Source organism: Jaminaea rosea (genome assembly GCF_003144245.1).
Source record: "Jaminaea rosea strain MCA 5214 unplaced genomic scaffold BDZ90scaffold_9, whole genome shotgun sequence".
NCBI lineage: Eukaryota > Fungi > Basidiomycota > Exobasidiomycetes > Microstromatales > Jaminaea > Jaminaea rosea.
The window spans coordinates 644,402-656,476 of NW_020289983.1; the positions used below are offsets into that span (position 1 = coordinate 644,402).

General features: G+C 60.8%; 5 protein-coding genes across 5 annotated transcripts; 4 read left to right on the forward strand and 1 right to left on the reverse strand.

The window, feature by feature from the left end:
• Window positions 1-143: 143 nt before the first annotated feature.
• BDZ90DRAFT_261188 (WSC-domain-containing protein) lies at window positions 144-2,207 on the reverse strand (the record flags this gene model as incomplete). The annotated part of the gene is made up of 1 exon (XM_025508352.1): window positions 144-2,207. The coding sequence occupies one exon, from the start codon at window positions 2,205-2,207 to the stop codon at window positions 144-146; it is 2,064 nt and encodes a 687-aa protein (XP_025361551.1).
• A 626-nt stretch (window positions 2,208-2,833) lies between these two features.
• BDZ90DRAFT_233024 (hypothetical protein) lies at window positions 2,834-3,023 on the forward strand. The gene has a single exon (XM_025506478.1). It carries the CDS (start codon window positions 2,841-2,843, stop codon window positions 3,015-3,017), a length of 177 nt encoding a protein of 58 aa, XP_025361552.1. The 5' UTR covers window positions 2,834-2,840; the 3' UTR covers window positions 3,018-3,023.
• Window positions 3,024-3,467: 444 nt separating this feature from the next.
• On the forward strand, window positions 3,468-6,715 carry BDZ90DRAFT_280413 (hypothetical protein). Its single transcript, XM_025509276.1, has 3 exons — window positions 3,468-4,507; window positions 4,579-4,669; window positions 4,749-6,715. Exons 1-3 carry the CDS (start codon window positions 3,666-3,668, stop codon window positions 6,615-6,617), a joined length of 2,802 nt encoding a protein of 933 aa, XP_025361553.1. The 5' UTR covers window positions 3,468-3,665; the 3' UTR covers window positions 6,618-6,715.
• An 88-nt stretch (window positions 6,716-6,803) lies between these two features.
• On the forward strand, window positions 6,804-8,870 carry BDZ90DRAFT_280414 (hypothetical protein). Its single transcript, XM_025509277.1, has one exon. The coding sequence runs from the start codon at window positions 6,951-6,953 to the stop codon at window positions 8,730-8,732; it is 1,782 nt and encodes a 593-aa protein (XP_025361554.1). The 5' UTR covers window positions 6,804-6,950; the 3' UTR covers window positions 8,733-8,870.
• Window positions 8,871-11,830: 2,960 nt separating this feature from the next.
• On the forward strand, window positions 11,831-12,064 carry BDZ90DRAFT_212929 (Arf GTPase activating protein; the record flags this gene model as incomplete). Its single annotated transcript, XM_025504152.1, has 1 exon — window positions 11,831-12,064. A coding segment is annotated over one exon (234 nt), but the record flags the coding sequence as incomplete, so codon positions are not given.
• Between the last annotated feature and the right edge of the window lie 11 nt (window positions 12,065-12,075).

Below are 12,075 nucleotides of genomic sequence, written 5' to 3' on the forward strand. Positions count from 1 at the left end.
AGCGTGGTCGGTCGAGATTTTGGCGTTGTAGAAACGGTAACATTGCGGGTGACAAGGAACAAGCCCAAGAATGAAGGTGATGGAAAAACAAAGCGAAACGAATCTTGAGCTATCTATCTATCTCCTGCCCTCGCTCCCACCGCTCACGCGCTGACACACTTCCCACCGGAAACCTTCTGCCCCTCCTGGCAAACGGCCCACCCACTGGGCAAGTTAGCGCACGTCGGACTATCGCTGTGCGCAATATTGTTGTCCACCACAACGCTCAACGCACCCGGTCCGCCACACGTCTCATATTGAGCTCCACCACACTGCATATTGCACGCGGTGCTCGTCGCCCCAGGAATCGTGTCGGAGCAGTAGCACTCGGTGGCATACTCGGTTCCACTGAATGCGTGGCCCTTGCCCGAGCAGGTGGAGGCACAGAGCTCCACAGTCATGTTGGGGCTGGTGAAGGAGTAAGCCGAAAAGGTGCGAGAAGAGACAGTGTCCGCGTAACATCCACCCGTGCTACCGTAGGTCGCATAGTTGGAGGAGAGCTTGCTCCCCGTGTCCGGGAATGCACCATTGTTGAAGACGGTCATTGACCAGCTACCCCCGCACGTCTCCTGCGCATTGCCCGCACAGGTCATCCCGCAGGTGGCGCCCTCCGTCTTGGTTGGGGCGGTGTTGGAGCAGAAGCATTCCTGGCCGTATTCGGTGGCAGAGTACTTGTAGGACTTGCTGCCGCAGAAGTTGGCACAGTACTCGTTGGTCATAGAGGGTGAGGAGGTAGAAGCGCCAGAGAAGGTGCGAGCACCACCTGAGCCAGCGGCGTCGTAGAAGCAGCCGGGGAAGGAGACACCTCCGTAGTCGAAGGTGGAGCCATTGATCGTGGGCGTGGAGGACGCGGAGCTGCTGGTGGTGCTGCTCGTCGAGGTGGAGGATGAGCTGGTGGTGGTGCTAGAAGAGGATGAGGTGGCGGTGGACGACGAGGTAGTCGAGCTCGAGCTGGTAGAGCTCGTCGTGGCGCTCGAGGTGGTCGCGGTAGAGCTGGAGGTCGTCGTGCTCGAGGTAGTCGTCGAGGTAGCAGTGGCAGTGCTGGAGCTCGAAGTCGAGGTCGAGCTGACAACGGGTACACTAGGTCCAGAAGCGCCGCAAGCGGAGACACTGGGTGAGCAGGTACCCGGCGCCGAGTTAGCAGGCACGGTCCCGCTGTACGTGACGGTCGAGTAACCGGAGATTGGGTTGTTGTACTTCCACGAGCCGCTGTACCCTGCCCCCACATTGAGCTTCATCGTCGCCGTGGTGAAGATGATGCTACCAAAGTTGACGGTCAGCGTCGACCCGGAATAGGAAACGCCGTTGATGGTGTCGGGAAACTGGAGCGTGGACTTGGTGCCGAAACCGTAAATGGTTGCCCCAAAGTTGGAGTAGACGTCCGAGTCCAGTCGGAGCGTACCGCCGCTGCTACCCGCGGGGAAGTTGATCGAGTGGCCGTTGAGACACTTGGCTCCCGAGGCGATGTTCTTCGATCCTGTGCCGGCGTTGAACCAGAGGGAAGAGCCAGCATCGATGCTCCAGCACCCTGAACCGAGGTAGTTCTGGCTAGCAGTGAAAGCACTATTGCGCAGCATCATGCAGCCGTTGTGAGTGATGCTCTGTGAGAGGCCCGAGGCCTGCTGCGTGTTGGCCCAGCCGCACGAGGAGCCCTGCTCAAAGACGATGTTGCCGTTGTTGGTGCACGACCCCGAGGAGCACTTGAGAGCGTAGGAGCCCGAGCCTGTCGAGCACCACTGGATCAGACCAGAATTGGCGAAGGACCCGAGAGTCCAGCTGTAAGACGAGCCGGCCGTGCCGTTGAAATCGTTGAGCTGGAATGTGGCTCCGGCGTTGTTGGTCAAGCTACCGTCGGACCATGTGGAGCTCATGGAGCCAGAGGCGCTTCCCTGCTGACCGAAGAAGATGGTCCCCGCATTCGAGACGCTGCCGGCGACGTTGTGCGAGCCGGAGCCGGTGAGAGCGACGGTGTTGCCCGAGGCGCACGAGGTTGACGAGGAGGAAGAGCCCAGCTGCAGGCCCGAGGTGAGGATCTGCTGCGATGTGGAGAGGACGCCGGACAGGATGCTCCCGATGAGGTCGCGGGGCAGGACAGAGGCGTCTGCGCTGCTGGCTGCGAGGGAGGCGGCGGTGAGGAGGAGGGCGGGGGTGATGGCGATGCGAGTCATGGTGGGCGGTGAGAGGGGGTTGAGAGGTGATGGCGAGCGATGTGGATTGTAGCGACTTCTGCCCTCTTCTTATACCCTTGCTCGCGCAGTCATCTTAGCATGCCGTCCAACACGACACCGGTAGCGTGTGGCGTGGCCTCAACGCCATCTCATTCGCGTTACGGCGTCGCTCTCATCCCCCTCGCCTTTGCCGTCCAACACCACTTGCCGGTCTCACATCTTCGTCGGCCACCACCTAGAGCTGGAATCGATGCGCTGCGCGTGACGCTTGGTTCCACATCGGGGTCTACAGGCGATCGTTGCAAGCGATGGAAGCCACGGCCATCTCTCCGTGCGTACGGCAATGGAAGCCCTACCCGCGAAATGGCCGTGGCCGTGGTTGCAGGAAGGAAGGAAAGAGGTGTGTGTGGCGGCGGCGGCGGCGTGAAGTGTTGGTGCGTGCGTGCAGAATTCTCCTTCTCGGTCTGGCCGAAGGCGGAGAAGAGACCTGCAGACGGACAGAGGGAAAGAAACAAGGCAAGCATCGGGCGGCGCGACGGGGGCGGCCACTCAATCGGCTCTGCTTTACTCCAGACTAAGCGCCTTGTGCGATCGCGGCGAGCAGCATCGAGCATCATGGCCTGGACCTGTGTAATGTCTCAGTCCAAGCAAAAGGTACGATCGAGGGAGACGCCGCCGTCGAGGCGATACGACTACTGGTGTTGGCTTGCTTGCTTGCGTGTTTGTTTGCTTGCTTGCTTGCTTACGTGCGTGCGCCGTCCGGCCTCACCTTTCCTCCCCCCTACTCTTCTCGCCGCTGGCAACGCCTAGCCCCTCGGTGAGCGTCTCAGATTATGTCGAGCTCTAAATGCGCTTCACCAAGCAAGCCCGTACATAGCATGCCGAGCCGATGGTTCGAATGTGCGAGGACCTGCCGTTGTTCTGTGCCGATGCTTGAATCCTGACGGTCTACGATGAGCCGGAGAGGATGTGTGGCTCGGTCAGGCAGCTGCCCTTTTCCGGCGGGCTGGGCATGATCGTGGCTTGTATCCTTGCCCCGACACAAGTCCAAGTCAACTGCTATCAGCGCTGTATTTGCCGATGACTTGTGCAACATCGTCGCCATGAGACTTCTGGGACTGACCTGACCCTGGGAATATTGATTGCCGCGCCAAGGTTGCTGCCTGCCTGCCTGGGCGCTCTGGCCCTCACACGCCCGCTCGCCCGTGCGCTTGGGGAGTCCGTCGTGTCTCGACGAGTGTCGCTCGCCCTTTCTCCTCCCGCTCGCAACGGCTTCAACGAGACGCCGCATCATCATCACATCGCGCAATCGCAGCATCCCAGCATCCTAGCATACCATCCCAGCCTAAGCCGACCTTCAAGGCGGAATCATCGTCATTCCATCTCTCACTCCAATGACGTCAAGAACGAGAGGGGTCTGAGCGAGCGAATGCTACTACTACGACATTGCCCTCCACCATGATCCTACCCGCCCCTCCGATCCCGCCCTCGACAACAACGACGTCACTCCCGCCCTCATCCTCAGCCGCATCGACCTTCTACGCCTCCCTCGACAGCATCCTCGATTCTCCCCTCGCCGTCCCTTTAGTATGCAGCCAAGACGACGAAGAGACACAACAGCATGCGGCCCTTTTTGACAAGCTGCAGAGCTACTATGCCCTCCTCGAGTCGCACTACGACCAGTACCTGGACCAAGAGACCAATGTGGAGTATTGCGTTTCGAGACTGCTCAGCTGTGGCTGGTTCAAGGAACATCGAACAGGGGTGGAGACGTGCATGCTCGATCTAAGTAGCAGGGCACGATCCCTCCCCGCTCTATTAATCGCGTACGACGTCATCCTGGCATATGGGGATGAGCATCCAGAGATCTACCTCTCACTGCACAATGGCGTCGATGGGTCAGCAAAAGACAAGATTGCCAGGCTGGTGCATCAGATCTGGGCAGGGCACTACGCTGCTGTGGCAGAGGCTACACTGGGTGGACTGGGACGAAAGGAGATGAATGACGACGTTGCAACTGCGCCAGGGTGGGGGGGAGCATCCTTTGCCTCCGACGAGGGCGAGACAACGCACGGTAACCCGATTGCCGCTCGCCTCGCGCCGAGACAAGCATTGCCAGAGACATCGAATGCGGCGCGTTTGAGGATACACCAGATCAGGCTGAGGGAGCGGGCCATCCAGCTCTTGTACGAAGTGTGTAGGATGCAGCGCCTCGAGCCTGTGGATATGCGGGCCGTGGATGAGCATTTCGTTAGTCATCTCTTTGACCTCGTTGAGGAGACGAGGCATCATGAGGATGAGTGAGTCCGGCGCAAGGTTTCACACCTCGATTTCCGTAGTAACTGACCAAGTTCGTGTTCTACGCGCACAGAGCATTCAACTATCAGCTCATCAAGGTAATCGCAGCACTCAATGAACAATTCATGGTCTCCTCCCTCTCCTCGCAGATATCCGCAAAGAATGTGAGTCCCCTCTTCCTGCCCTTCTTTAATCTCGTCACCCATTTCTCACCCCTCATCCTCGCTCCGCCCCTTTTCGCAGGTCGTAATGGGCATCCTACGCTCCCGCCTCCACGTCACCAAAACATTCGGAGAAAATCTCATCTTCATGCTCAATCGCGCCAGCAGCCACAGCGCCGAAGATGCCTGTATGCAGCTGCTGGTCCTCAAATTGCTCTACCTCCTCTTCACAACGACAGAAACGGCCCATTACTTCTACACCAACGACCTGAAAGTCCTAGTGGACGTCTTCATCCGCGAGCTGACTGACCTGCCAGAAGAGAGCGAGTCGCTCCGCCACACCTACCTGCGGGTGTTGCACCCCCTCCTCACGAGCACGCAGTTGAGCGCGCATCCCTACAAGCGTCCGCAGATTAGGCGGCTGTTGAGGACACTGGTCAAGGACTCTCTGTATAGAGGGGACGTCTCTGCGACTACAAGACGGTTGGTGCAGAGATGTCTGGAGGCAGAGTGGTGCGTGGAGCTGGATAGGCTAGACCCAGACTATGTGGCGCCGACGCCAGCGCCTAATGGGAATGGCGGGGCGACAAAAGGGGCTCGCCCATCTACCGGTGGAGAGTCGACAACACAGTCTTCTCTCCTCCCAACGGCAGCATCCACCCTCCCACCGCCCTCGGCCGCCCGCATGCGAGGCGTCTCCGTTTCCTCCCCCACTAGCTCCTCCTCACCGATAGCACCACCTCCAACCGCACCCGCGCATGTCCCCTCCTTCCTGGAGGCCCCACGCTTTCGATCCGTCTCCGCCGCCCTCCATTCGGCCCCTACCACTCCTCCACCCTCAGAGCCCTATTTGGACGCGGAGGGGATGGCCCCTCCCGCTCCTGCGATCGAGGTGGAAGACGAGACGGCCATGGCTCTCGCGGATGGACGGACGACGCGAGATACCGAAGGGGAGGGGGAGCGTTCCTGGCAGTGGGACTTTGCAAATGCGCATCGCGACGGCGAGGCGACGACGAGGACGACGACCATCACGGTGGGGGAGGATGACGCGAGAGCCTCGAACCAACAGGAGGAGGGCACGGGGCAAGCGCAAGCACAAGCACAAGCACAGAGCGCATTTCTGCAACCCGTATCCCCGCAGCACCAACATCGTCCTGTAGCGCGTCGTGCCTCGCACAACGAGTTCAAGCGCCCCATCGTCAAGCCGGCAGTGCGACGTCCCCCACCCCCAACTCCCACGCTTTCCAGCTCTTCTGGTAGTGCAAGAGGAGAAGGGCTACCTCGTACGGCTTCGACGGACGCCGGGGATACGTTCGCCTTCCTCCAGAACGGGGACGTCCCCACTTCCCCGCCACGGGCAGCCACGCTGCCTGCGTTGCATGTGCAGGGTCCGTCGAGTGGTGACATGGGGTCGGAAGGGCAAGAGGGTCAGGAGAGGGAGATGGAGATGGAGATGGACATGATGGAGGACGAGGCCCTCTCGCGCAGTGTGGGGAGTTTAGGGCTCAGCGCCAGCGGAAACGGGAATGGCAGTAACGATGAGGTCACCTCAAGATCCTCCTCCCCCTTGCGACCCTCTTCTGCTACCTCCTCTTCCGGCAGCAAACAGCGACGTCGCCCCCCCGCTCCGCCGAGTCTCGTCGCGACCGCTCTAGCCAACTCCTCTGCAAGTCTCGACGAGCCGCTCCGAACGGGTAGCTCGCCCGCTCCCACAGATGGAGGAGGGGCCCGGCCTCGGAACGGCCGAAGAGAGATGCTGGGGAGTGCTTCGCATCCGGGCTGGGCTGGGGCTTATTACGATGAGGGCGGAGGAGGTGGCGGTGGTAACGGGGAAGAAGCGCCTAGTCGGACGACCACGCCGCCTTCTTCTGCAGCGACGCCCACGAGTAGTGGTGGGAGGAGAAGACCTCCACCTCCTCCTGTGGATCGGAGTACCAAGGTCGGGAGGTAGACGAAGGCGGCGGTGATATTGTGGAAACTGGACTGTAGATAATTTGATTGATGCCGGCGGTAGCGAAAAATGGGATTTTGCTTCCTGCTTGCTGCACGACATGACGCCCTCCACTCTTCCCTCAATGCGCTTCCGTGATCGGTCGGGAGTGAATTTGATTGAGGAGGGGTCCCGATCGCTTTGCATCACATTGACGTCTGTGCATCTTGCCACTCTATCCTATACTATCCTGCCACATCCTCACTTTACATCTCACAACACATCCCTCGTCCCTCGCCCCAGACGTGCTGCCGCACCGCACGACGGGCCTGAGCTCCGCGCCAGGTAGCCGGCATGGCCATCCCCCCCGCCAGTGCCTCGTCCCGGCCTCCTCACTCGAACGGCGCCTCCTCCCTCCTCCTCCCCGAGCTACCCGCAGAGCTCCTGCTGCGTATCTTCTCTCATCTCCCTTTCTCATCCCTCGCGTCCCTTTCCCTCACATGTAGGGGCCTGCATCGCTCGGTAGACGAGATAGGATGGACGACCTGGCTGCTAAGCCGGAGCGAGGATAATGATCCCGACCCGCAGCGCAGAATCGAGGTGCTCAGCCGCGAAGAAGGGAATCAGAGTGGCTTAAAAAGAGTGAGAGAGATGAGGCGATGCGATGAGGTGTGGGCGAGCAAGGCAGTAAGGGCTAGAGGGTTTGGGTACAAGGAGTTGCTCCTGGCCAGCAGCGGCAGTGATGCTATGGAGCCGATTAATGGGAGCGGTGGCCGACCACCGAGGGACTGGCCGGCTTTCCCTTGCGCCAAGCTTTGCGCGCAGGGTCTCATAGTGGCAATGAGGAGCCTCGTCGTCTTCTGGTCCAGCGCATCGCTACAGGATCAGGCGGGGATCTGCTCGGATAGGAAGCCGAGGGTGTATCATTTGGGTGAGGCGAGCGGGTGGCAGGAGATCAATGCAGTCGAGGTGCTAGAGGCCCAACCGGATAGCATCGTTCTTGCTGTAGGACGCTTTCATGGCGTGCTCGAGCTGTGGCGTCTGCCCATTGGCGTCGACGACGGCGGAGGCGGCAAGGCTAGAGCCCGGGGGATGGGGAGCTGTGAACCCTCACCGGGCAAGCCAGGGAGCGTACAGTCCATCTCTTATCTGCCCGAGGAGCGCCTTCTGGCCATAGGTTGGAAAGACGGGCACGTAGCGCTGTACACGCTCAATACTCGCTGCGAGCTCGAGCCCCTATTCTCCTGGAAGATCCCCCGCAACGCCAAGCTGTGGTGCCTCCACCTCGGCCTGCACTACCTAGGCGGCGAGCCCTGGCTAGCCATCGGTTGTCAGGCGAACACGGAGCCGGGGTGCAACCCCTCGCCCCTCATCATCTACACGGACGTGCTACACTGGGCAAATCAGTGCGCCGCCGCCCACCGTGAGGGGCGGCCCCGCCCCTCCCCTGCGGTGATCTGGCCCATCAACCCGTCCCGCACATCCATCTATGCCCTCGCCTCTCCCCGTCCCTCCATGTCCTCCCCAACATTCCCCACACACACCCTCTACGCAGGCTGTCACAACGGCACAATTGTAGCCCTGGACGTATCCCAAGGCGGGAAGTTCCTCGCACGCTATCGTGACGCATACGACGATTCGCCCGTGTACAGCCTTTCGCTCGGCGTGGGTCAAGGGTCGAGGAGCATAGCAGCTGGAACGGGACGACATGGTTGCTTAAAGTTGTACGAGCAGGGTAGGGATCGTGAGCCCTTGTCCTATCCCGAGCAGCATGGGGATGTTCCCAAGTCACCGGGAGAAGGCGGGGAAGGGTGGACCCTTTTCCCACCTTCACCGCCGCCTTGTAATTCTCCGACGTATGCCGTCGTGGGGGAGCATGGGAGGTTGTTCTGTGCTGGGAGGGAGAAGTGTTGGGAGTTTGATGCGAGGGGGACGGCGAGGAGTGGGATGCGGGATGAGGCGATTAGGTGTAAAGGGGCAGCGTGGTATAGGCATCGGGAGATGGTGTTGATGAGGACGTGTGGTGAAGAGGGGGAGGGGGGCGAGAAGCAAGAGGAGGAGAAAAAGGACAACAAGAAGAAGGGAAAGCGATGGAGTGCTGGTGGGAAGGGATTTTGGCGCGGTCGTAGACGGTGAAGCGGTGAGGCGGTGAAGCGGTGACGGATGAATGATGAGCCACGCTTTTTCAACGGTGACTTGACCTTGCCTGCTCTTGGTCGCGTGCGCGTGGGCGGGAGTGAGCGAGTCCAACACTTGGGCCCCGCCTTTGCCCTCGTCGATGCGGGCCGACGGCGATGCCAGTTCCGAATCGATCAGGGGCCGAGTCGACATGCGCAGTCGTGCGAGCAATCAGGCCGCGATCTTGGTCACTTCTCGTTCTCCCTTTTCCCTTTCTCTCGTCATCTTCTCGTCACCACCCACCAATCATGCTCATCTAAATGCCGCCACCCACGTCTGCCCCTTCCCCATCCACAAACCTCCCACTCCGCTGGGATCACGCCGACCTTTCACAGATCGACGCATCGCAAGACTCTCCCTCGCTGCGCGCCTCGATCTCCAATCTCTCTCGACGGACAACAACGATCAAGCGGGCATGCAAGGCCATCCTCAAGGCCACAGCGCAGGTAAAGGCACACCTTATTGCCCTCGAGCTACATCAGGCCGCGCTAGATGAGAGCTTGGCATCGCTCCATCAGCTCTGCCCTGGGCTGGAACATGTTGCGCAGTTGACGGCCAGCAGAGCGCGGGCGGGTGCCGCAAAGAGGAGGGAGGAGGAACTCAAAGTGTTGAGCAATAATGTGGAGGAACCGCTGCAGAGGTTGATCGAACGATGTAGGGCTGCTCAGGATGCCGAACGCAAGTTTGATTCCTTGAGCAAGGCGTACTATTCGGCTACGCAGAGATGGTTGGGCACAACAGGGGCTACGTCGTCTTCTCCCTCTTCTGCGCAGGTAGAGGAGGAGGACAAGCAACGACAGCGCGACCTGCTTTTTGCCCTGGCCAGACTGCAGCTCATGGAATGTCTCGCCTCTTTGCATGGAGGAGAAGCAGAGGTCGACATCGCAGCAAGCTACCTAGCGGGCTTTAAGGGAGGGGAATCGGATGCGGCTGCGTCTACAAGCGCAGCCGCTGATTTGGAAACGAAGCTGGCTGAGCAGCGACAGCGCGTCGAGGATGAACGCTCAAAGCGACAAGGCGAAGCTCGCGCTCTTGAAGTCGAGCTGGAAGCATGCAACGTCAGCCTGGAGAGGACCATTAGTCCTGGAGGAAGCTCGCAGATTGCCACGACGTCAACGCCGATGAACGGTGGTGGAGGGAGCAGCAGCCCACAGAAGAGTGGCGGAGCAGGGGCAGGACAAGGCGGCGGTCGACTGCGCAATATACTCAACACTTTCGCGAGTGATGCGTCGCAGGACAGCAGTGGCGGGGGCCCCTCGATCTCGCCGCTGAAAGGATTGAGGCAGCGTCTCTTCCAACACGGTAACAGTCCACCCCTCCGCAGGCCCGCCTCGGGGAAAGGAAGCGCCGACTTTGTCATGGTACCCACGCCGAGCGGGAGTGCTGCCTCATCCATGGACCTACCCACGCCTCGCAGCCCGGCTCGCAGTCCACCCACACCGCGTCGCTCTATCAGCATGTCAGGCCGAGCGAAATCCAGTGCCGCTCAAGACGCGAGGCGCAAGGCAATGGAGGCTCGTCGCGACGATGACGCTCCCAGTTCCACCTCGCCGCCTACAAGCCCCCCACCCACACAAGCAACAGCCCTACGAAGTAGCCTCTCCCCCCCTCTCCCTCGTCCAGGCCCCGTCCCGACTCCCATATCCCGCAAGAGGGAAGGAGTCCTCTACGTTCTCACCAAACCTGCTCCCCTCTCCCACTCTCACTCCCACTCCCTTCCTCTCAATATCACCACGACGCTCGGCGTGGGTACGGCCGACTGGCACGAAGCCTGGGTGGTCCTCTCCGGCTCGGGCCACTTGGGCGAATATGCCGCGTGGCGCGAGGCGAACATGGTTCCCTCCCACAAGCTCATCGATCTAAGATTCGCTACCGTCCGGCCCACTTCGCGACTCAACAGTGTTGCTACTTCTGCCACGTCCTCTGCGGGCGCAGGCCCGGGCGTAGGGGAAAGGGAGAAGGAGAAGGAGGGACGTAAATGGACCTTCGAAGTCGTCACCCGCGACGAGACGCGCAGGGTTTACCAAGCTACGAGCGAGGGGGAGATGCAGGCCTGGATGCGTGGGATTGAGAAGGCGATTGAGAGTCTGATCAATGGGACGAGCAGTGTACGGCAGGTTGACAAGGTGGCGCGCAATCATGAGAGGGAGAGAGGCTCTGGCGCTGACGGGGCGAGGCAGGTGAGCGGGGGGGCTGAGGAGTGGGGCACGACGACCGCGATGACGACGGGGGGTCCGGGGAGTCCGCAGCCGCCTCCGACGGACGCACTGGGCCAACATCGCGCCTTCACGCAGAGTCTGACGGACCTTAGCGATACGGGGATGGCCGCGCGCCTCTTCCATCACCACCATCATCGGGATCGCTCCGTCCAAGCGACACCAAAATCGCCCCTTTCCCCTGCTGCATCGTTCAGTGGCGCTTTTGGTGGTGGCGGCGGTGGCGGCGGCGGTGTAGGGTTCGACCGGGCGTCAACAGCAGCGAAGCATCTCAGCCTCGGTGGAGGGGGAGGGACACACCTGACGACCCTGTCCGAAGCTGAGCGGAGCGATAGTCAAGCTGAAGCAGAGGATCAGGCGGAGAAGCGCAACGGCTACAGGCATGGGCATAGACGACGAACGCGGAGTGGCGTGCAGTCCTCCGCCTCCACCTCTGCATCGTACACCGGCCTGGGCATATCGAACGAAACGCCCGTCTCGGGTTATATCATTGCTGGGAGCAGCAGAGAGGCTTCACAGGCTGAACCGGGCAAGGCATTGGACGCGGACTTCGATCGACGTATTGAAGAAATGGTGCACCAGTCTTACGGAGCTGGACCGAAGGGGGGCGTTGTGGAGGACCGACCGCAGGCGCAGGCGCTAGCACAAGATGCGATACAGGTCAACCCGGCCTCATCGGGTATCTCGTTTCCCACCAGCTCTCCCTCTCCTTCAACGTACACCATTCCCCCGCCAAAAGCCGCAGCGTCCTCCCCCTCCCCCTCATCCTCCTCCTCCTCCTCTTCCCCCCTCCACCCCAAACCAAGCGCATCTCCCCCCGTCCCCCTCCCCCTCTCAGAACGAATCGACCACCTCTCCCGTCTCCCCACCAACTCCACCTGTTTCGACTGCCATACCCCCTCCCCACGCTGGGCCTCTATAGCCTTGCAGGGCCAGCCTACGTGCATCTTCCTCTGCATCGCCTGTTCCGGGATGCACCGCTCCCTGGGGGTGGCGGTGAGTCGGGTCAAGAGCGTGGATCTGGATGCGTGGAGCGAGGAGCAGGTCACGGTGGCCGAGATGTGTGGGGGAAATGAGGGGATGAG